Here is a 23,928-nt window from a genome sequence, read left to right as displayed (position 1 = left end):
ATTTAGTACCTGCCCAATTTCTGATGAACTGTCATTTGTAATTGCAAATTTTTTTTTGATGAATGCTTAGAGGGAACCCGTCTAGGTTCATTACAAATACAGGGTGATTGTTCCAGCCACTGGCTTTGCTCCCATTGATCTGGCTTGGGCATCTGAATGGGAGAGGCAAAGATCGTTTCTGATGGATCAACTTTCAAACTGCACGATTCAGAAATTTCCAATTGACACCTTGGATTACATTAAATATTCACAGATAAAACAGGGGTGAGCCGCATTTAAATGAAAAATGTAATATTGAGAGTGAAATGAGTGTTCATGGGTTTCTCCAATATTTTCTCTGAAAATGGACAACTTCTCCGACAGTATGCACCATGAGGATCTGGTTAAGTGTTCACATTTCGTAAGGCCACATAATTTATTGCTATAATCTGAATTCTGAATATAGCAACTGAGGACAATTCCTCTGCGGTTGACTTTATTGCACCTTAAAGAGGAGGAGAAATACAGGGCAGATTCACTGCTCACTAGGTTTCTCTCTCTCAATCTTACTAAGAAGTGACATAATGTTGGTTCCAGCATGAAAAATGGAGTGATTTCCCCTAACGGTGCCAGCATGATTTCAGACCAAAGTTTGTGCCTCATTAGTAATAATTTTATGCCCACGAGAATCAGGACACACCTGTGGCATGATTTGCCTGCCCCACAACAATTTAACTGCTGCACTCACTGGGAAGCTCCACACAAACAGCTCCCTAGCATTTGTTCTACAATGACTGCAGGCAATCAGCAAAACAGGCCGGCCATCCTCACCACCCCCATCGGACTCCAGCAGCTCCAAGGGAGACATCTCGGACTCCACCATGGAAGAGACAGCACAGCTATCGCCCACCCCGCCACCACCACAGATGCTCACACCTCGGTGGGATCACTAAGTAGACAGGCTTCTGAGTCACTCACTAGTGAGCATCTCACAGTTGAAGCTCCACAGCAGGCAGAGGCAGGGACATCCCAGGAACTGGCATGCGTAGGGATGCCAGAACCCAGTACTCTGCTGAGACCTGGTTGACGATGTGTGCCTGGGCCCAGGTGTCCCACAGCTATTGCAAAGGCAGAATCATGAGCGTTATGAGCATGAGCGAATGGGCCAGGAACTGGCAAATGGAATTTAATGTTGGCAAGTGCGAGGTGGTCCACTTTGGTAGGAAGAATGGTAGGAAGGACTATGACTTACGTGGAGAAAAACTGCAGCAGGCGACGGTGCAGAGGGACCTCGGGGTCCTTGTGCATGAGTCGCAAAAACCCAGCCTGCAGGTGCAGCAGGTGGTCAGGAAGGTGAATGGGATGCTGGCCTTCATAGCGAGGGGGATTGAATATAAAAGTAGGGAGGTCTTGCTGCAGCTGTATAGGGCATTGGTGAGGCCGCAGCTGGAGTACTGTGTGCAGTTTTGGTCGCTGCACTTACGCAAGGATATTTTGGCCTTGGAGGGAGTGCAGAGGAGGTTTACTAGGCTGATACCGGAGTTGAGGGGGTTGAGCTATGAGGAGAGGCTGAATAAACTAGGCTTGTACTCATTAGAGTTTAGAAGAATGAGGGGAGGTCTCATTGAGACATATAAGATGATGAATGGGATGGATAGGATAGAGGTGGAGAGACTCTTCCCGCTCAGAAAGGACAGTAGGACTAGAGGGCACAGCCTCAAGATAAAGGGGGGGCGGTTTAGAACGGAGTTGAGGAGGAACTTCTTCACTCAAAGGGTGGTGAATCTCTGGAATTCTCTGCCCGTTGAAGTGGTGGAGGCTGCCTCGCTAAATATTTTTAAGACGCGGGTTGATAGGTTTTTGATAGGCAAGGGGATTAAGGGTTATGGGGAGAGGGCGGGAATGTGGAACTGAGCCACGCCAGATCAGCCATGATCTTATTGAATGGCGGGGCAGGCTCGAGGGGCTAGATGGCCTACTCCTGCTCCTATTTCTTAAGTTCTTATGTTCTTATTAGGAAGGGATGACAGCATCCCTGCTTGGACTGCAAGGCCGAATGGAAGAGCCCATCATCTTCTGTCCAAGGAGATGGTGCTATCACTGCAAGGGTGGGACCACAGTGGAGACTTTGGCACAGGCCATGCATTTTATGACAAGAGATGTCCACCACATGTTCAGCTCATGACTTCTATATCTGAGGGTCTGAGGTTCATGGTGCAGGTACTGGTGGGAATCCATGAGTGTCAATGCTAGAGGATGATGGGGCTTTTGGGTTTCAGCTGCCCCTCTATCCCATGGAGGGGCACAGGGACCCCTAGGATGGCAGCGCTATGCCCCTCCCACACTGATGACACAATAAAGAGTTGCTGCAGCTGGTAATTCCAGAGCCAATTCCCTACCCACCATCTATGGAAGAATGAACGTCCTCACCTCCCCTCCATCAAAAGTGTACCCTGCTCATATCTAACAGTGTTCTCTATTGATCATGAGGCTAAGGGCTGTTGAGGTGCTGCCAGACTGCCCACCTTGGCTGTAAGATGGATGTGAACACGAGGATCTCTGATATGGGCAGGGCCTGTCATTGCTGACACTGCACATCCTGAATTTCTGAGCCCGAAGATAACCCCAGTCGATGGCAGGATAAGTTAAGGTCTCTGTCAGGCAGTTGTCAAAATATCGCTGAGGATGAGAGGAACATCGCCCTCAACGCAAGTCATCATTATTCCCTGTGGGGTCAGGCCAATAGCTTGAGCACCCTGCCCATAAAGCCTTGAGTCTCACAACACCAGGTTAAAGTCTAACAAGTTTATTTGGTAGCAAAAGCTACTAGCTTTCAGGGGCCTGCCCCTTCGTCAGGTGAGTGGGAGTTCTATTCACAAACAGGACACATAAAGACACAAACTCAATTTACAAAATAATGATTGGAATGTGAGTCTTTACAGGTAATCATATCTTAAAGGTACAGATAATGTGAGTGGAGGGCATGTTAAGCACAGGTTAAAGAGATGTGTATTGTCTCCAGAAAGGACAGTTAGTGAGAATCATCAAGTCCAGGCAAGTTGTGGGGGTCGTGATTTGCCTTTTATAAACACTGGACAGGCTTTGGGGAATCAGGAGGTGAGATACTTGCTGCAGGATTCCTAGCCTCTGACCTGCACCACCATTATATCCTTTCCCCAGCTTCTACACCACAAAGCTGCTTTCCCAATAATACCTGTGCTTCTGCTGACTCCAGGTCAACATTCAGTCAAACACTGCAGGCTGTGACTGAGACCCGGGTTGCTAGGGCCAGGTTCCCCATTCGGGAACGCACTAGTTTTTCCTACTAGTGGAAACATCCTCTCTACTGTTACTAGAGAGGTGGTGCTCGACAGACTGGAGGGGCTGATTGTGGACAAGTCCCCAGGACCGGATGGAATGCATCCGAGAGTTCTGAAAGAAATGGCGGAGGTTATAGTGGATGCCTTGGTGGTTATTTTCCAGACGTCGCTGGATTCTGGGGAAGTGCCGGAAGATTGGAAAACGGCTAATGTTACGCCGTTGTTTAAGAAGGGTGCCAGGCAAAAGGCGGGGAATTATAGGCCGGTTAGTTTAACGTCTGTGGTAGGTAAAATGTTAGAATCCGTCATTAAGGAGGAAATTGCGAGGCATCTTGAAGGGAATTGCTTGATAGGGCAGATGCAACACGGTTTCATTAAAGGGAAGTCGTGTCTGACAAATTTACTGGAGTTCTATGAGGATGTGTCTAGGGCAGTGGATAGAGGAGAGCCGGTGGATGTGGTCTTTCTGGATTTTCAGAAGGCGTTTGACAAGGTACCTCACAAGAGGTTATTGCAGAAGGTAAGGGGGCATGGAGTTGGGGGTAGGGTGTTAGCGTGGATAGAGGATTGGTTGTCAAATAGGAGGCAGAGAGTGGGGGTCAATGGGTGCTATTCGGATTGGCGGTTGGTGACTAGTGGAGTGCCCCAGGGGTCGGTGCTGGGGCCTCAGCTATTTACCATTTATATAGATGATCTGGAGGAGGGAACCGAGTGCAGGGTGTCGAAATTTGCTGATGACACCAAGATTGGGGGAAAGGCAAATTGTGCGGAGGGTGTGGAGAGTCTGCAGAAGGATCTAGATAGGCTGGGTGAATGGGCCAGGAAATGGCAAATGGAATTTAATGTTGGCAAGTGTGAGGTGGTCCACTTTGGTAGGAAGAATGGTAGGAAGGACTATTACTTACGTGGCGAAAAACTGCAGCAGGCGACGGTGCAGAGGGACCTCGGGGTCCTTGTGCATGAGTTGCAAAAACCCAGCTTGCAGGTGCAGCAGGTGGTCAGGAAGGCGAATGGGATGCTGGCCTTCATAGCGAGGGGGATTGAATATAAAAGTAGGGAGGTCTTGCTGCAGCTGTATAGGGCATTGGTGAGGCCGCAGCTGGAGTACTGTGTGCAGTTTTGGGCGCCGCACCTGCGCAAGGATATTTTGGCCTTGGAGGGAGTGCAGAGGAGGTTTATTAGGCTGATACCAGAGTTGAGGGGATTGAGCTATGAGGAGAGGCTGAATAAACTAGGCTTGTACTCGTTAGAGTTTAGAAGAATGAGGGGAGATCTCATTGAGACGTATAAGATGATGAATGGGATGGATAGGATAGAGGTGGAGAGACTCTTCCCGCTCAAAAAAGACAGTAGGACTAGGGGGCACAGCCTCAAGATAAAGGGGAGGCGGTTTAGAACTGAGTTGAGGAGGAACTTCTTCACTCAAAGGGTGGTGAATCTCTGGAATTCTCTGCCCGTTGAAGTGGTGGAGGCTGCCTCGCTAAATATTTTTAAGACGCGGGTTGATGGGTTTTTGATAAGCGAGGGGATTAAGGGTTATGGGGAGAGGGCGGGAAAGTGGAACTGAGCCACGACAGATCAGCCATGATCTTATTGAATGGCGGGGCAGGCTCGAAGGGCTAGATGGCCTACTCCTGCTCCTATTTCTTATGTTCTTATGTACATCCATTCAATCCAGGCCTCACAGTATCCTATAAGTTTCAATAAGATCCCCCCCAACTGTTCCTCATATGACAAACTCTTAATTCCAGGGATCATTCTTGTGAACTTCCTCTGGACCCTTTCCAAGGCCAACACATCTTTCCTTAAATACAGAGCCCAAAACTGCTCACAATGCTCCAAATGGGGTCTGGCCAGAGCCTTACACAGTCTCAGAAGTACATTCCTGCTCTTGTATCCTAGCACTCTCGACATGAATGCTAACATTGCATTTGCCTTTCTAACTGCTGACTGAATCTACATGTTGACCTTAAGAGAATCTTGAACAAGGACTCCCAAGTGCCTTTGTGTTTCTGATTTCCTAAGTATTTTCCCATTTAGAAAATAGTCTATGCCTCCATTTCTCCTTCCAAAGTGTGTAACCTCACACTTTTCCACGTTGTATTCCATTTGCCACTTCTTTGCTCACTCTCCAAATCTGTCCAAGTCCCTCTGCAGCCTCCCCCCCACTACCTCAATACTACCTGTCCTTCTACATATCTTGGTATCATCTGCAAACTTAGCAACAGTGCCTTCAGTTCCTTCTTCCAAATCGTTAATGTGTATTGTGAAAAGTTGTCATCCCCAGCACCGATTCCTGAGGGACACCACTAGTCACCAGCTGCCATCCCGAGAAAGACTCCTTCATCGCCACTCTTTGCCTTCTGCCAGTCAGCCAATCCCCTATCCATGCCAGGATCTTATCCTTAACACCATGGGGCTCTTATTTAACAGTCTCCTATGCAGCACTTTGTCAAAGGCCTTCTGGGAATCTAAACAAATCACATCCACTAGTTCTTTATTTAACTTCCTTGTTACCTCCTCAAGGAACTCTAATAGGCACTGAATGATGCCGTGTGGCATCATCGAGGGTGCAGGTTTTTGAGCACATGCTGTCATTCCTGTAGACAAACAGTGCAGGCTCAAATTGCCCCGACATCTTGAGTCTATGTAACTCTACTTCAGAGCAGAGGAGAGGTAAAAATGTAATGGATTATAGTGAAACAAAATAAAAGGTCGGGATAGGCTGGAACTCAGCAGAGACTTAATAAAGGCATCAGAGACACAAGACAGAGTGGCATTGTGAGTGTTAAAGACTGAGACAGGTGCTAAAAGGTGCATAAAGATCAGATAACAGAATGTGTTAATAGTGGAACAAGGGTTAGCACTCTCTGAAAGCAAAACATAAGAGTGGATTACAGACAGGCCCTGCAGGGGGACTGGATTGTGAAGAATATCACACAGATGACAGAGCTCATGGTGTGAATTTGTCAAACTCAATGTTAAGTGCAGAAGGCTGCAAAGTGACTCATTGGAAGATAAGATGCTGTCCCTCCAGTTTGCTTTGAGGAACTGGAGGAACAGCATTCCATGTTAAAACGGAAGGAAAGATGTTTTGGTGCTCAACGGAAATTTATTCCGATGGTCAAAAAGGATAGTAAGAGGAGAGGTAATAAGCCGTGGATAACGAAGGAGGTGAAGGAAAGTGTTAAACTAAAAGCGGAGGAATTTAGAGTAGCTAAGAGTAGTGGGCGAGAAGAGGATTGGGAGAGGTTTAAATGTCAACAAAGATTGACAAAGAAGTTGATAAGGAAGGGTAGGAGAAACTATGAAGCTGGGCTAGCGCTTAATATAAAAAAGGATAGCAAGAGTTTTTATAAATATATAAAAAGGAAGAGGCTGGCTAGGGTGAATGTTGGTCCTTTAGAGGATGAGAAAGGGGACCTAGTGGTAGGGGATGGGGATATGGCTAAGGTAGTGAATAACTTTTTTGTTTCTGTCTTCACGGAGGAGGACGTGAATAATTTGCCGGGTGTTAGCGATAGAAAGGTGGTAGGACTGGAGGGTCTTAATGACATTACTGTTACTAGAAAGGCGGTGCTCGACAGACTGGAGGGGCTGATTGTGGACAAGTCCCCAGGACCGGATGGAATGCATCCGAGGGTTCTGAAAGAAATGGCGGAGGTTATAGTGGATGCCTTGGTGGTTATTTTCCAAACGTCGCTGGATTCCGGGGAAGTGCCGGATGATTGGAAAACGGCTAATGTTACGCCGTTGTTTAAGAAGGGTGCCAGGCAAAAGGCGGGGAATTATAGGCCGGTTAGTTTAACATCTGTGGTAGGTAAAATGTTAGAATCTGTCATTAAAGAGGAAATTGCGAGGCATCTTGAAGGGAATTGCTTGATAGAGCAGACGCAGCACGGTTTCATTAAAGGGAAGTCATGTCTGACAAATTTACTGGAGTTCTATGAGGATGTGTCTAGGGCGGTGGATAGAGGAGAGCCGGTGGATGTGGTCTTTCTAGATTTTCAGAAAGTGTTTGACAAAGTGCCGCACAAGAGGTTATTGCAGAAGGTCGAGGGACATGGAGTTGGGGGTAGGGTGTTAGCGTGGATAGAGGATTGGTTGTCAAATAGGAGGCAGAGAGTGGGGGTCAACGGGTGCTATTCGGATTGGCGGTTGGTGACTAGTGGAGTGCCCCAGGGGTCGGTGCTGGGACCTCAGCTTTTTACCATTTATATAGATGATCTGGAGGAGGGAACCGAGTGTAGAGTGTCGAAATTTGCTGATGACACCAAGATTGGGGGAACGGCAAATTGTGCGGAGGGTGTGGAGAGTCTGCAGAAGGATCTAGATAGGCTGGGCGAATGGGCCAGGAAATGGCAAATGGAATTTAATGTTGGCAAGTGTGAGGTGGTCCACTTTGGTAGGAAAAATGGTAGGAAGGACTATTACTTACGAGGCGAAAAACTGCAGCAGGCGACGGTGCAGAGGGACCTCGGGGTCCTTGTGCATGAGTCGCAAAAACCCAGCTTGCAGGTGCAGCAGGTGGTCAGGAAGGCGAATGGGATGCTGGCCTTCATAGCGAAGGGGATTGAATATAAAAGTAGGGAGGTCTTGCTGCAGCTGTATAGGGCATTGGTGAGGCCGCAACTGGAGTACTGTGTGCATTTTTGGGCGCCGCACCTGCGCAAAGATATTTTGGCCTTGGAGGGAGTGCAGAGGAGGTTTACTAGGCTGATACCGGAGTTGAGGGGGTTGAGCTATGAGGAGAGGCTGAATAAACTGGGCTTGTACTCGTTAGAGTTTAGAAGAATGAGAGGAGATCTCATTGAGACGTATAAGATGATGAATGGGATGGATAGGATAGAGGTGGAAAGACTCTTCCCGCTCAAAAAAGACAATAGGACTAGGGGGCACAGCCTCAAGATAAAAGGGGGGCGGTTTAGAACAGAGTTGAGGAGGAGCTTCTTCACTCAAAGGGTGGTGAATCTCTGGAATTCTCTGCCCGTTGAAGTGGTGGAGGCTGCCTCGCTAAATATTTTTAAGACGCGGGTTGATGGGTTTTTGATAGGAGAGGGGATTAAGGGTTATGGGGAGAGGGCGGGAAAGTGGAACTGAGCAGCGACAGATCAGCCATGATCTTATTGAATGGCGGGGCAGGCTCGAAGGGCTGGATGGCCTACTCCTGCTCCTATTTCTTATGTTCTTATGTTCTTATGTTCACTTATTGAATTCTAAACATGTGGAAAAAATGGAAGGAAATCTTACCAATTCGTTTCTGTAGCACAGCAGCTGCAATGGGATTAGAATCACATGCATCTCCTTTAACCTTGTCTTCATTAGCTTTAGTACTCTAAGTAGTTAGAATAATGAAAAATCACATTTAAAAAATTATAATTTCACCTAATGCGTTTATTCACTAATTTCACATATGGACCATGGATCACTTGCCAAGTGGCTTTCGTCTTCACTGAAGATGTCTGGACAGTGCCAGGATCAGCAAATGGGTCCAATAAATGCTGTTAAAATTGTGCCTGTTCACCAACATAACTTTAATGGTCAAGGCTTGATTCTTTTTTGTTCATGTTTTCTGAGCAAATAATATTAAAATAAAACCTAATTGCAGATCCAGATTAACAGGCCTATCTGGCTCCATTGCAATGCTTACAGCAAGAGCACATCCCCTGGGTAATAAACAGGCTTTGAGTTCTCATTATGTTGACTGAGAATATTTGCATACCTCCTTTCTCACTAAATTAGAATACAATTTACAGTTAATTACCTGTGCAAATGAGGGCTATATAAAGAATATCCTTGGAAAACTCCCCCTAATGAGAGTTTAACCAATGAATATGCTTAGCCACACAAACCAGCAATGCTCCAGATTTGACTCTCAGTTTGGGAAATACAATTAGCTTCAGTTCCACATGTGTGATCACAAACCAGCAATATCTATTGAACTTCACAGAGGGGATCAAATGGAGTTTTGATACTCCTTGAAGTCATACAGCCTGTTAAAAAGTTTCTTTATTAGTCAGAAGTCAGGTTTACATTAACACTGCAATGAAGTTACTGTGAAATTCCCCTAGTCGCCACAGTCCGGTGCCTGTTTGGGTCAATGCACCTAAAACCAGCACATCTTTCAGAATGTGGGAGGAAACTGGAGCACTCAGAGGAAACCCACACAAACACAGGGATAAGCTTCAAATTCCATACAGACAGTGACCCAAGCTAGGAATTGTACCCAGGTTCCCGGCACTATGAAGCAGCACTGTGCTGCTGTGCCACCACTCACTGTTAAAAACACACAATAATAACGAATCTAACAGGAAAACAAACAACAGGCTAAACAACCCATTTACACTGTTATTATGTGAGCAGTGTTTTCCACTAACTGGATGCTGCCATCAGTTTAAAAAGACATTCTGTTGACCACACAATTAACAAAGTTGTTTAGGAATTTCCCTCACAGTGCAACAGCACGTATATAGGCTGGACATTCTTTGATTCATACAGTGATAGAGTTATTGAGGGCAATCTTACCGGCTGCTCATGCTGATCGAGAGGCACAGTGAGTCAAATAGATTGCACGAGAGGTGAAAAACCAAGGTCACGCTCAGTTTCTTGCTGCTCGTGATATTACCGGCCCTGTTCTGCTGGTGTAATCACCGGGAAGGGTGAGTGGCTGATTTAAATATTCATTATCTCATTCTCATATTATTAGTGAGACCTGGGCTGACTTAGATTAATAGCCTCACCAGTGGAGGTTCTCAGCAGCGAAGATCATGTATGTCCTGCCCACCCCCAGTAATGGGGACTAGATGTGATAACTTGCTGGTGGGAGGCCATTGAAGCCCATCTGGGTGGTCCGGGGTAGGGATGTGTAGTACCCCTTGGGCAGTGCCAGTTTGGCATTGCCAGCCTGGGACCCTGGCTCAGCCTATGGCCAGCAGGTAAGAAAAGGGTGGGGTCTGAAGGGGAAGCAGGGCGTGGCGACCTGCGTATTGTGCATGGGGGATTGTCGGGGCAGCGATCAACTGGGGGAGGGAGTTTGAATGGAAGCAGCAATTAGCGGGGGCTGGGGGGGTGGAGAAGTCGGGGATGGTGATTGGTTGGGTTTGGGAAAGGGAAAACTGAGAGTGGTAATTGATCTGGGGGCATGAAACAGCAGCAGTGATTGGCTGGGGTGTGTCATGACCGGGGGTGGCAATCAGGGGAGCCATGATCAGGGGGTGATCAGGGGAGTGGGAGGTGCAATATCCAGAGTGTAAGGGGAGTGACAAATTCCAGTGCAGTATGTACTCTTGTACACAGTGTGCTGAGAGATTAGGGGACATGTGCAATAGGACCTTCTAGCAGTCTGCAACTAGCTTCGCCACATGAATAGACTCCATCCACTCATGTACTGACAAGAATCACATTTTGGGTCTTCTTTCTCTAAGTGACATAAGATAGTTTATGGGAAACTGTCCAAAACAACAGGTGTGATTCTCCCATTTTTGCATTTATTCTGCACTTAGAATCTCTTTGGTAAGATCGCCATCCCACAATGAGCTTTACAGCATAGAAAGAGGCCCTTTGTCCACATGGCCATCAAGCACCTATCTATTCTAATCCCATTTTCCAGCACTAGGTCTGAATGATGTAGCATTTTAATGCTCATTTAAGTGTTTCTTAAATGTTGTGAGCATTCTTGCCTCTATGACCATTTCAGGCAGTGAGTTCCAGGTTCTCACCACACGCTTTGTAAAGAAACCTTTCCTCATCCCCACTAAATCTCATGCTCATTACCTTAAATCTATGTCCTCTGGTTATTGACCCCTCTACTAAGAGGAAAAGTAACAACCAATCGAAGATAACCTATCAGGCTCTTAAGTGGCTCTGTTTTGCTTATAGGAATTGACATATGTTAATTCACAGAGACCCATTCTCTGCAGAGATAAATCTGATAGGATATCAGTAATGGATTCTCGGGATGGCTCTGCAAAGGGCTGAACATATTTATCTGCCACCCATAGTTATGGCTATAAGAGGACGATTGCCTCCCTAGGAACGGAGTGAGCCAGAACTCTGGCACTAACATGATAAGAGATGAGCACCTGTTAATACATCCCACTCATGTCGGGTGCAGAGTTGGAGGAACTGGACCTGGTGCTGAAATACCACAAGAAACCCATGAGGCACAAATTGCCAAGGTTTCTTGGATTTAGAGGAGAGGGGTGTAATGACCTCAGTGAGGCCCATGAGGTTGGTCTCTTGGAGTATGAGCTCCTTGATTGAGGTAAGGATTGCCTGCCCAATCAGGGAGTCTCACCTATGTATATATTTGTGTGAGAAGTACCCTTATGAGTGAAGACAAGTTTCTAAATAAAGGGAAACTAGTGAAGAGACAACAGCTACTGAGGAGTTATTTCATATTTCACCACATATTTCTTTCAAGTTTGATTAAGTAGCAAATATTGGAAATTGAAAATTGATTCAAACAAGAAAAGTATAGAAAGAGAGATTAAATTTGAGCAAAAACTAAAGAAAAATAGAACAAGAAAAATTTTCTTAAATTATGTAAATTGACAAAATTGCATGCTAAGTTTTCTCCACTATTTCTCTTCCCCTTTAGGTTCTTGTGCATGAGTTGCAAAAACCCAGCTTGCAGGTGCAGCAGGTGGTCAGGAAGGCGAATGGGATGCTGGTCTTCATAGCGAGGGGGATTGAATATAAAAGTAGGGAGGTCTTGCTGCGGCTATATAGGGCATTGGTGAGGCCGTAGCTGGAGTACTGCGTGCAGTTTTGGGTGCCGTACTTACGCAAGGATATTTTGGCCTTGGAGGGAGTGCAGAGGAGGTTTACTAGGCCAATGCCGGAGTTGAGGGGGTTGAGCTATGAAGAGAGGCTGAATAAACTAGGCTTGTACTCGTTAGAGTTTAGAAGAATGAGGGGAGATCTCATTGAGACGTATAAGATGATGAATGGGATGGATAGGATAGAGGCAGAGAGACTCTTCCCGCTCAGAATGGACAGTAGGACTAGGGGGCACAGCCTCAAGATAAAGGGGGGGCGGTTTAGAACGGAGTTGAGGAAGAATTTCTTCACTCAAAGGGTGGTGAATCTCTGGAATTCTCTGCCCGTTGAAGTGGTGGAGGCTGCCTCGCTAAATATTTTTAAGGCGCAGGTTGATGGGTTTTTGATAAGAGAGGGGATTAAGGGTTATGGGGAGAGGGCAGGAATGTGGAACTGAGCCACGACAGATCAGCCATGATCTTATTGAATGGCGGGGCAGGCTCGAAGGGCCAGATGGCCTACTCCTGCTCCTATTTCTTATGTTGTTATGTTCTCTAGAAAAGTTGACTATTTCAGCAGACAGTTGATCTGTTGTTAAATCGCCCAGAAACTTGCGCAAATGTACGTGTCTAAGTTATTTGATATAAGATTTAATTCTGGATTTATGAGACATCAAAGTTAAACGTGAAAACTTTAAGCATAGTCTGGAGGAATTTGAAATAATTGTGAGAATTTTATTGTGTTGTTATATCACCCCTGGATAAAGAGCAAACATTTTTCAGGATTAATATGTTGTAGTGAGAACACACTTGAGATTTTGAATCAACAAAGAATAGGCAATGCCTATAAGATCAGGCATTGGAATAAGGAGAATGGAAGATCTTGTTTATTTTAATTTTAATCAAGGGATTGTGAGTTTGTAATTCTCTGTCTCTTCAAGAAGCTATAGCTGCAAAAGAATGTTGAGAATTAACAGTTTGAAATTTATGAGATGTGAGAATCTATGTGTTTTGTTTGTTTTATGTGGATGGGGTGGCACGGTGGCACAATGGTTAGCACTGCTGCCTCACAGTGCCAGGACCTGGGTTCAATTCCCAGCTTGGGTCGTTGTTTGTGCGAAGTCTGCACATTCTCCCTGTGACTGCATGGGTTTCCTCTGGGTGCTCCGATTTCCTCTCACATTCAAAAAGACATGCTGGTTAGATGCATTAGCCATGCTAAATTCTCCCCCAGTGTATTTGAGCAGGCACCAGAGTATGATAACTAGAGGACAGTAACTTCATTGCAGTGTTAATGTAAACCTACTTGTAACACTAATAAATAAACTAAACATAAAAACTTTGATGTTAACAGATTTGTATTTTGACAGTTTTGGGCTTATCTTTCTGGGGAATTAATCTTAACTTGAGGCATATCAAAAGTTTAAAAATGAACTACAAGAAGCACTGACATATATCATTTTGGTTATCAGGTTCAAAGAGTTATTCCTGACACAACTGGCACAATGAAAAACAAACTCAGACTGGATACTGAACATAAGTTTAAAAGGAATGACTATCAAATAAAAGTGATCCCCAGCTCTAGTCCTTGTTAGATTAAAACAAATGAAGAGTGGTGACGTAATAATATCCATCCGAGAATTTCTATACCACCCCTTTGCAAACTATAAAAGAATAAATTCTTGCCTGTTAATATCTGGAGATATACTTATAATTTTACAAGAACTAAGAATTACAAAATGTTAAGTTTTTGAATTGTCAATTATGTTCTGATGGATTAATCCATTTTGCTTCATGCTGGGATGTTAATCCCAAAAACAAGTGCTTGTGATGGGAAATCTAATGTAAACGCATTGACCAATCTGACTTTTAAAACTCACTAAGCCTGCCCTTTGGAATTAAAATTAATTCATCAATTCCAATTTCTATGACTTTGTATGCCAAAAAACAAATTGAAAAATAATTGACATTTGAAGAGATTTTAGGAAGTGAATAAAAATGCTCACAATCTATGTGGCATCTGTGGACAAAAGAACAAAGAAGAAATGAAATAAATATTAATAGAAATGTGTCAGCCAAACAACATTGTTATTTGAATTTGAAACAACTCTAAGATACAAAACGTGCAATGAAATTTTTAGCAAGTTACGACTGAATTGATGTAACTTAAGCTAAAGAACAAGCAAACAAGGTATGTTAATGCCTGGAATCAAGTAAGGGTATTTGATTTCTGTATATGAGAATTTTTTATTGGACTGTCTCTCCAGACAAACAGAATAAGATGGGACAGTAACTAACCTCTTAAAGGTGCATAGCTACCAAATCAAAACTTTAAAAAGAAACTGATCAAATTTAAACATAATATTTTGGAGGTAGATAATGCACTCCTGTACCTGCAGCTCCCACTAATCATGTGAGGAACCTGCAGATAGAAACTTAAAAGATAGGAGCAGGAAGAGGCCATTTGGCCCTTTAAGCCTGCTCCACCATTCATTACGATCATGGCTGATCATCCAACACAATAGTCTTATCTTGCTTTTTCCCCATAACCTTTGATCCCATTCATTCCAAATGCTATATCCAGCCACCTCTTGAATACATTCAATGTTTTGACATCAACTACTTCCGGTGGTAATGAATTCCACAGGCTCACCACTCTTTGGGTGAAGAAATGTCTCTTCACTTCTGTCCTAAATGGTCTACCCTGAATCCTCAGACTGTGGCCCCTGGTTCTGTACTCTCCTACCATTGGGAATATCCTCCCTGCGTCTACCCTGTCTAATCCTGTTAGAATTTTATAAGTCTGTATGAAATCCTCACTCATTCATTTGAACTCCAGCGAAAACAAACCTAACTTAGTCAATCTCTCCTCATACATCAGTCCCGCCATTCCTGGTGTCAGCCTGGGAAACATTTGCTGCACCCCCTCGAGAGCAAGGGCATCCTTCCTCAGAAGAGGAGACAAAAACTGCACAAAATGCATTGAGTGTGGCCTCACTAAGGCCCTGTATAGTTGCAACAACACATTCCTGTTCCTGTACTCAAAACTTCTCATAACGAAGGCCAACATGCCATTTGCCTTCCTTACCGATTGCTGCACCTGCATGCTTACCTTCAGTGACTGGTGCACAAGGACACCCAGATCTCAATTTACTTCCCTCTCCCAAGTTACAGCCAGGTATAATCTTCCTTCTTGTTTTTGCTTCCAAAGTGAATAACCTCACATTTATCCAAATTATACTTCATCTGCCATTGATTTGCCCAATCACCCAACCTGTCCAATCATTCGGAAGGATCTCTGCATCCTTGTCACAGTTCACCTTTCCACCCAACTTGATATCACCTACAAACTTTGAGATGTTACAGTTTGTTCCCTCATCCAAATCATTAATATATATTGTGAATAGCTAGAGTCCTAGCACTGATCCCTAGGGCACTCCACTAGTTACTGCCTGCCAATCTGAAAAGCACTCATTCATTCCTACTCTTTGTTTCCTCACTGCTAACAAGCTTTCCATCCAACTCAATACACTTTCCCCCAATCCCATGCACCTTAATCTTGCACAATAATGTCTTATGCAGGACTTTGTCAAACCCTTTCTGAAAGTCCAAATATACCACATTGATTGGCTCCCCCTTGTCAACTCTACAAATTACATCCTCAAAGAATTCCAACAGAATTGTCAAGCATGATTTCCCCTTCATAAATCCATGTTGACTCTGTCTGATCCTGCCATTGCTTTCTAAACACTCTGCCTATAGAATCTTTGATAATGGATTTGAGAATTTTCCCCACTACTGATGTTAAACTTACTGGTCTATGATTGCCTGTTTTCTCTCTACCGCCCTTTTTGAATAGTGGAGTAACATTGGCTATCCTCCAATCTGCAAGGACTGTTCCAGAGTCTATAGAATCCTGGAAGATGATGTAGGTGTACAAATTGCTGAAGGTAACAGGGCAGGTTAAAAAATCAATCATAACCTAATCTGAGTCCTCTGTGATTAGCTCGTAAGAAATCAATGGTAACAATATCAATATAGTTGCTAAATCTTTTTAAATAAATAACAATACCACAATGCAATTTTCTGCTTTTAACTGTTCTTCCAGTTCACACATAACTTGAGTATCTTTGAAAAAGGAGACATGTGGAAGCTTGTACTCATAAAGATACTTTGCAAGAATACCAATACAAAGACTGTGGGTAAAGAGAATGCTGATTGGTTGGCAAGTGGACTTGGATATGTGGATGAAACATCTGTTATGTTTGTAGAATCCCTACAGTGCAAAAGGAGGCCATTTGGCCCACTGAGTCCGCACTGGCCACAAACCCACCCAGGCCCAACCCCGTAACAACGTACATTTATTCTAACTAGACCCCTACACTAAAGGTCAATTTAGCGTGGCCAATCCGCCTAACCTGCACATCGTTGGACTGTGGGAGGAAATCAGAGCACCCGGAGGAAACCCATGTGAACACGGGAAGAATATGCAAACACCGCACAGGCTACGCCTCATGCCAGGAATCAAACCTGGATTCCTGATGCTGTGAGGCAGCAGTGCGAATCACTGTGCCATCACACCACCCCAATCCGCAGCTGCATGTAATAATTCCTTGCATGTTTTAATGGGCTTAATCCTGTGCTCAAATTCACATTTGAAATGGAGCAGTTAAATAAACTTTCCTTCACATGCGAGTCGAGAAATCCGCTGAGAGGTTTTCTACAATGATTTACTTTAAGCCTATTGTCACTGGTCAATAGATGCATTGCGATTCATACAGTTCCACACTGTGCTAGATTGGCTTTATGGGAAATCTCCTTATAGGGCCTCGAGTTATTTTCTCACCATGGAAGCTTCATGCTGAAATAGGCTTATCAAACCCATTGTGCAGGGTGACGTCAACCCTGACTATTATATGCTGCAAACTCATGAATGTGTCTAAAGCCATCATTTTCAGCCGTAAAAAGTGCCCAGACTACCTCAGATTAAAGGAATCTCAAACACTTGAACAACAAATGAAGCTAGTTTCATACCATACAGTAGCAACATGAGTGGTATTCACAACTAACAGGACACTGCCATCAAACTAAACAGACATTCTGCCTACCACACAAATGAGTAATGTGGTATATAAACTTCAATGTCAGTGTTACGCCGAGTACATAGAACGTAGATCACAAAGAGTGGCGGATTGTATCAAGCAGCTGGTCCCAGCCACTGTTCACAACTGGCAGGGTACTGACCATATTTAACAAGCCTGTGCTTACAAAACACAGAAAACAGTGCTCAGCATTAGATGTGATTTTGCAATTGGACAATATTCACTAAATAATTCTGTGTATGGTAAGAATTACACCAACAACCAATTTAGTATTGTCAGCCAGGCTCTCGTATGGCATATTTGTGTGTACTGGAAGCCACACATATTAATGCACAGGGCCCAGTTCTTTGCAGACAGAAAAAAACATAAACACACATTTCATCTGTTTCAGCTAATCAAATAGGTGACATAAGAACATAAGAACATAAGAAATAGGAGCAGGAGTAGGCCATCCAGCCCTTCGAGCCTGCCCCGCCATTCAATAAGATCATGGCTGATCTGTCGTGGCTCAGTTCCACTTTCCCGCCCTCTCCCCATAACCCTTAATCCCCTCTCTTATCAAAAACCCATCAACCCGCGTCTTAAAAATATTTAGCGAGGCAGCCTCCACCACTTCAATGGGCAGAGAATTCCAGAGATTCACCACCCTTTGAGTGAAGAAGTTCCTCCTCAACTCCGTTCTAAACCGCCCCCCTTTTATCTTGAGGCTGTGCCCCCTAGTCCTACTGTCTTTTTTGAGCGGGAAGAGTCTCTCCACCTCTATCCTATCCATCCCATTCATCATCTTATACGTCTCAATGAGATCTCCCCTCATTCTTCTAAACTCTAACGAGTACAAGCCCAGTTTATTCAGCCTCTCCTCATAGCTCAACCCCCTCAACTCCGGTATCAGCCTAGTAAACCTCCTCTGCACTCCCTCCAAGGCCAAAACAACCATCTGCTGATTCATTCCCCAGTGTAATGCAATGGCCAAATGGTGCCAAGTTGCTTGGTCTAAGTTTCAAAGAATGTTTGGTAATTATCTGTCAGTCACTATCAACTGTTGCATTCTCCATGGCAATGCAATCAGGATCCACTTGTCAACCAATCAGCATTTTCTTCTCACTGCATAAATTGTTTTCTCCTTTATACTGGTGTTCTTGCAAAGTGCCAAATGGTGAGTGCAAAACAAAACTCTTCAACATGTCTCTTTTTTTCAGCAATGCTCATGCTCTTACATTGTTGCCACTAGGAAATGTCTTGAACTTGTGACTGAAAATCGCGTAGAAGCATTTGTTGTTCAGAGTCCTACATTTTAGTTCCCCCTCCTGCCATTTTGGGTGGGAATCTCCTGGAATGGATGATTGATCTTGTGAGTGGAATTGCTGCTGACTCAGGGGAAATTGCCCTATATTGCGCTCTTTATGCTACCGTGCCACCTTTATAGGCTGCATGGTAGCACAGTGAGCAGCACAGTAGCACAGTGATTAGCACTGCTGCTTACCGACCCAGGGATCTGGGATTGATTCCTGGCTTGGGTCACTGTCTGTGTGGAGTTTGCACATTCTCCTCGTGTCCACATGGGTTTCCTTCGGGTGCTCCGGTTTCCTCCCGCAGTCCAAAGATGTGCGGGTTAGACTGATTGGCCATGCTAAAATTGCCCCTTAGTGTCCTGAAATGTGTAGGTTAGAGGGATTAGCAGGTATAATATGTAGAGATACGGGGGTACAGCCTGGGTGGGATTGTGGTAGGTGCAGACTTGATGGGCCAAATGGCTTCTTTCTGCACTGTGGGGTTTCTTTGATTTCTTTGCACATGTGCAATTCCTGGGATGTTCATGGCTCAAAGCCAAACTACTTTGTGAGAGCCCTGCTGGAATGTATAATTTCATTGCTAGTGGTGAGGATAACATAAGAAACATTAGAACATAAGAAATAGGAGCAGGAGTAGGCCATCTAGCCCTTCGAGCCTGCCCTGCCATTCAATAAGATCATGGCTGATCTGTCATGGCTCAGTTCCACATTCCCGCCCTCTCCCCATAACCCTTAATCCCCTCGCTTATCAAAAACCCATCAACCCGCGTCTTAAAAATATTGACCGAGGCAGCCTCCACCACTTCAACGGGCAGAGAATTCCAGAGATTCACCACCCTTTGAGTGAAGAAGTTCCTCCTCAACTCTGTTCTAAACCGCCCCCCCTTTATCTTGAGGCTGTGCCATCTAGTCCTACTGTCCTTTCTGAGCGGGAAGAGCCTCTCCACCTCTATCCTATCCATCCCATTCAACATCTTATACGACTCAATGAGATCTCCCCTCATTCTTCTAAACTCTAACGAGTACAAGCCTAGTTTATTCAGCCTCTCCTCATAGTTCAAATTATGAAGCTAACAAAAAATAGCCTAAATGCTGGAGAGAGGGAGAGAAAAAGAGCACAAACTGGTGAGAGAGAGTAACATAAACTATGTAGGGGGAGAGAGAGAGAGAGAGAGAGAGAGAAATGAGAGAAGAAAACATGACCCATGGAGAGAGAAACATAAATTGGGTGAAGAAGAGAGGGGTGAAGGAGAGCTACATCAATCCATTACAGACACTGATGGATTGGCTCCAGGATTGAAACAGCTTTGTTGCAAGAACACCAATACAAGGACTGAGTCTGACGTCCCTAGGCTTGTACTTGACTGGGTATGGGAGTCAGTGAATTGAAGTAGCTTTGGGGTTTTGGTTTTATTTTTTATTGTTACAGCTTGCCTTTTGTAAAAAAAAATTCTTTGTTTAAGTGTTTCTTGTTCTTAAATCTTTCCATTATTTAATAGTCCTCCTTTAAATTGTAGAATCATAGAATCCCTACAGTGCAGAAGGGAGTCATTCAGCCCATTGAGTCTGTACTGACTACAATCCCACCCAAGGTCCTATCCTCGTAACCTCATGTATTTATCTTGCTAGGTTCATCTGACACTATGGGGCAATTTTGCATGGCCAATCCACCTAACCCACACACCTTTGAGTTGTGGGAGGAAACCCACACAGATATGGAGAGAATGTGCAAACTCCACACAGTCACTCGAGGCCAGAATCGAACCTGAGTCTCTCTTGTTCTGAGGCAGCAGCGCTAACCACTGTGCCACCCTGCTGCATTATAAATTATGTTATTCGGCACACTATAAAACAAAAGCCAGCTATTTTTTGGGGCTTGGTGATAATGAAATACTTGACTAAAGTAATTGCAATATCCCTTCCAGACAGTGGAAAAATGTCACGTGATTTTGACACTATGTGTTATATCACATGATTAAATATCCAGGAATATATCAAACTGGAGTCAGCAATTCCATCTGAAGTAATGATAATTCAATATTCAGTTTTTATTTAGTTATGAAAATTTTTTATAATCCTGTTTGTTTGACTTCTATTAAATATCAAAATGCTCATAGTCTAGCTGATAAACCCCATCAATTTTTAAAATTCATTCATGGGACATGGGCATCACTGGCTGGCCAGCATTTATTGTTCATCAAGTTGCAATTGAAGACGTCCAAAATAGTGCAGGCTTCACTGTTGCCATGGTGATGAGGCTGGCGCAGCAGATACAAGATTTAAACAACCTAGAATCAAGCTGGAATTCTTAACACAGCCACAGGCAGTATCAGCAACTGCCACATGAAAGCTCAGCAATAAAACATTGGACTTTAAAGCAATTTATAATTGTAGATAAGACTTCGGTGTATACCTATCTGGCTGCAGTTCCAATTTTCTAATAGCATATTCAACCTTCCAAATAATTTATAGCTTGCTAATAAAAGAACTTACCCCATCTGTCATCAAAAAAGAACCCATAGGGTAAACTGATCCCTAAAGTCCCAGCTCTGATCCCCGGTCTGTAACAATTTAGTTGATCCAACTTATTGTGGAATGAGGGGTACTTCCATCGACCCCAGTGCTTGAATGAAAGGAGGAAGGAATTAGTTCTCCATCTGTGGGAATGGTGGCAGGGGTTCTAGATCACCAAAGTGGTTTTTTGCTTTGGGAGTAAGAACAGGAAAAAATAAATATGTTTTAAAAGGCACGGACCTTTCAAATATTGATGTTCAGAGGGAGCGGGATATACTCATACAAGGTAAACAGAAAATCAGCATGCAAGTAGAGCCAGCAATTTGGAAGGCCAATGGCATATTGGCCTTTATTGCAAGAGGATAGGAAAACAAGAATAAGGAAATCTTATTACAATTGCCCTGGGCTTTGATGAGAGTACATTTTAAATGTTGTGTGGACTTCTGGTCTCCATATTCTTGAATTGGATATTCTTGAATTGGAGGTTATACGCCAAAGACTCACTGGAATGGTCCTGAGACGAGAGGGTTGTTCTCTGATGGGAGACTAAGAAAAGTGAGTCCTTAGTCTCCAGTGTTCAGAAGAATGAAAGGTGATGTCATTGAGACATACAAAATTCTGAAGGGTTTGAAAGGGTAGACATTCCCTGGTAGAAGATTCTGGAACATGGGGCACACCCTCAGAATAAGGGGTTGATCATTTAGTGCTGAGATAAGAAGAAATTTCTTCACTCAGTGGGTTGAGTGTCTTTGGAATTGTCTATCCCCTAAGGGGTTTTGGTGCTCCACTATTGATTACATTGAAGGCTCTGATAGGCAGAATTTTGGCCTCTCAGGGAATTGAGGGATATGAGAAATGGACAGGAAAGTGAATTTGGGTAGAAAGTCAGCCATGTTCATATTGAATGGTGGAGCAGGATCAAGAGGCTGTTTTGTCTACTCCTGCTCCTATTTTTATGTTCTTATGTTTCCACTATTGTGAATAACAAAGTTATGGAAATAAGTGATAATTCAAATGACCTTTGTAGTTTGATATGCAGCTGAGCAAACCTCCTCCAAAAACACCAGTGGTGTTATATGATCACTGAAATAGTCCAGGAGGCTTTTCAATAGAATTAGGATTAGCAGCAGGGTTCTTCCACAGAAGTGAAAGCTAAGGATCAGTGGTCAGATAGGCTTTAGTGATTTGTACCTTAAAATTGTAGGTGTATCACACAGGATACCAATTTGAAAATTGCCAATGAGGGGTCTCCAGTCTGAAATAAGTGTGGGCATTCTAATTTCTCATCCTGGAACTTTACCCAAGACAATTCTTGTGATTTGGCTACTCACTGGATTAATGCAGCGACCTTGAAGGGCAACAATACTTTTCTTAATTATCTTTATTTCTCCTTCTGATCATTGACAAGATCTAATTAAGAGCTCACAATGCAAACCTATATTTGGTTCTAGCAATTTGTCCAACTCCATTATCTCCAAAGTGCACAAAGCTTTTATGTTGTGGAGTAATTCTTTGTCACTGATGTAGCACAGCCAATTAACTCTCTTCAGTTTATGCTATAATGCTATAGTGTGGGTGCTGTGTTCTTTCAAGTGTACAAGCAAGCTGAACAATTACAACTGGAAATCAATACAAGGTTGTTTTGTCATTTCAAACCTATTCACAAAATTTTGAAAAATATGCAAACCGTTGTTTGCTTTTTTTTCTTTTGGCCTCTCCTCAGGTTGTTGTTTCACGTCATTCGCAATTATTCTCGATTTAACTCCCTGGCTAAGGAACATCAGCCAACTACTAATTAAGCATTGATGCTTGAGAGGTGTGCAAACAGCATCATTAAGTTTATTTATGTGTCACAAGTAAAGTTACATTAACACTGCAATGAAGTTACTGTGCCCATCTGGGGACACTGAGGAAGAATTGCGTGGCCAATGCACTTACCTAACCAGCATGTCTTTTGGACTGTGGGAAGAAACCAGAGCACCCGGAGGAAACGCATGCAGACATGGGGAGAACATGCAGACTCCACACAGCCAGTGATCCAAGCCAGGAATTGAAACCGGCTCCCTGGTGCTGTGAGGCAGCAGTGCTAACCACTGTGCCACCATGCCGCCCATATATGGTTATATGGTTTCCCAATTTTGTTTGAAACCTTTATCTTCTCAACTTGTATGAAATCCTTATTTACGCATCTGCATTTCATGTACTGAGAGAGAAATTGATAACTGAAAAGTTACCTCCTTCTGAATTCTTTTATTTGTTGACATTACTAAACACTGTTCTTCCAATAGTTGTTTGTTGGTGAGCTGAAGCTTCTTCAGTTCTTTGCTGAGCTGACTGAGATCTTCCTCCTTTTCAGCCAGAAGGGCTCTCAGTAGAGCCACATGGCTGTCTGAGGTGACCCCCATTTCTGTAGCCTGAAAGCAACATAAAATGTATTCATTCCTGGTGAAGTAAGTTGCGAATTTTTAACAATTTTGACAATTATGTGCAATGTATATTAAAGTTGCAGGATCCCAATTTTTTTTGGTTCAATACAACTTCAACATTGGGCAACAATGGTCTTGGAACCAGAAGATTGTGGGTTCAAGCCCCACTTGAAATCCGAGCAGTTCAGTAAGATACTGCAGAAATTTTGTATTATAGGATGGATTAGACAAAGGATTTGTTTCCCTCTAGATAATTGAAATCCTTGGGATTAAAGGGAAAGTGATAGGATAGATACAAAATTGGCAGCGTGACAGGAAACAAAGTTTTTTTTGGACTAGAAGAAGGTGTATAGTGATGTTGCCCAAATGTTGGAAGGGGACTACTGTTTTACTTGTTCTATATTAGTAACCTAGACTTGGTTGTATGGGGCACAGTTTCAAAATTTGTAGAAGACACAGTCTTGGAAATTTTGTGAATTATGATAGCCTGCAAAAGAACATGAACAGGTTGGACAAACACATGGCAAATGAAATTT

At 43.7% G+C, this 23,928-nt stretch overlaps 1 protein-coding gene across 1 annotated transcript in view; it reads right to left on the bottom strand.

Annotated features, from left to right (window-relative positions):
- LOC145352984 (uncharacterized) overlaps positions 1–23,928 on the bottom strand; it is an 82,124-nt gene that overhangs the window by 37,277 nt on the left and 20,919 nt on the right. Inside the window, exons 2-3 of the mRNA XM_080203290.1 lie at positions 23,201–23,380; positions 8,550–8,634 (exon numbers count right to left, since the gene is read on the bottom strand). Of these exons, the coding sequence (XP_080059416.1) occupies positions 8,550–8,634; positions 23,201–23,380 (265 nt within the window). The remainder of the gene's footprint in view (positions 1–8,549; positions 8,635–23,200; positions 23,381–23,928) is intronic.

This window comes from Carcharhinus amblyrhynchos, chromosome 15 (genome assembly GCF_965287045.1).
Source record: "Carcharhinus amblyrhynchos chromosome 15, sCarAmb.v2.hapA, whole genome shotgun sequence".
NCBI classification, from domain to species: domain Eukaryota; kingdom Metazoa; phylum Chordata; class Chondrichthyes; order Carcharhiniformes; family Carcharhinidae; genus Carcharhinus; species Carcharhinus amblyrhynchos.
Note: the sequence above shows the minus strand (reverse complement) of the source record. Positions and strands in the feature narration are given on the sequence as shown.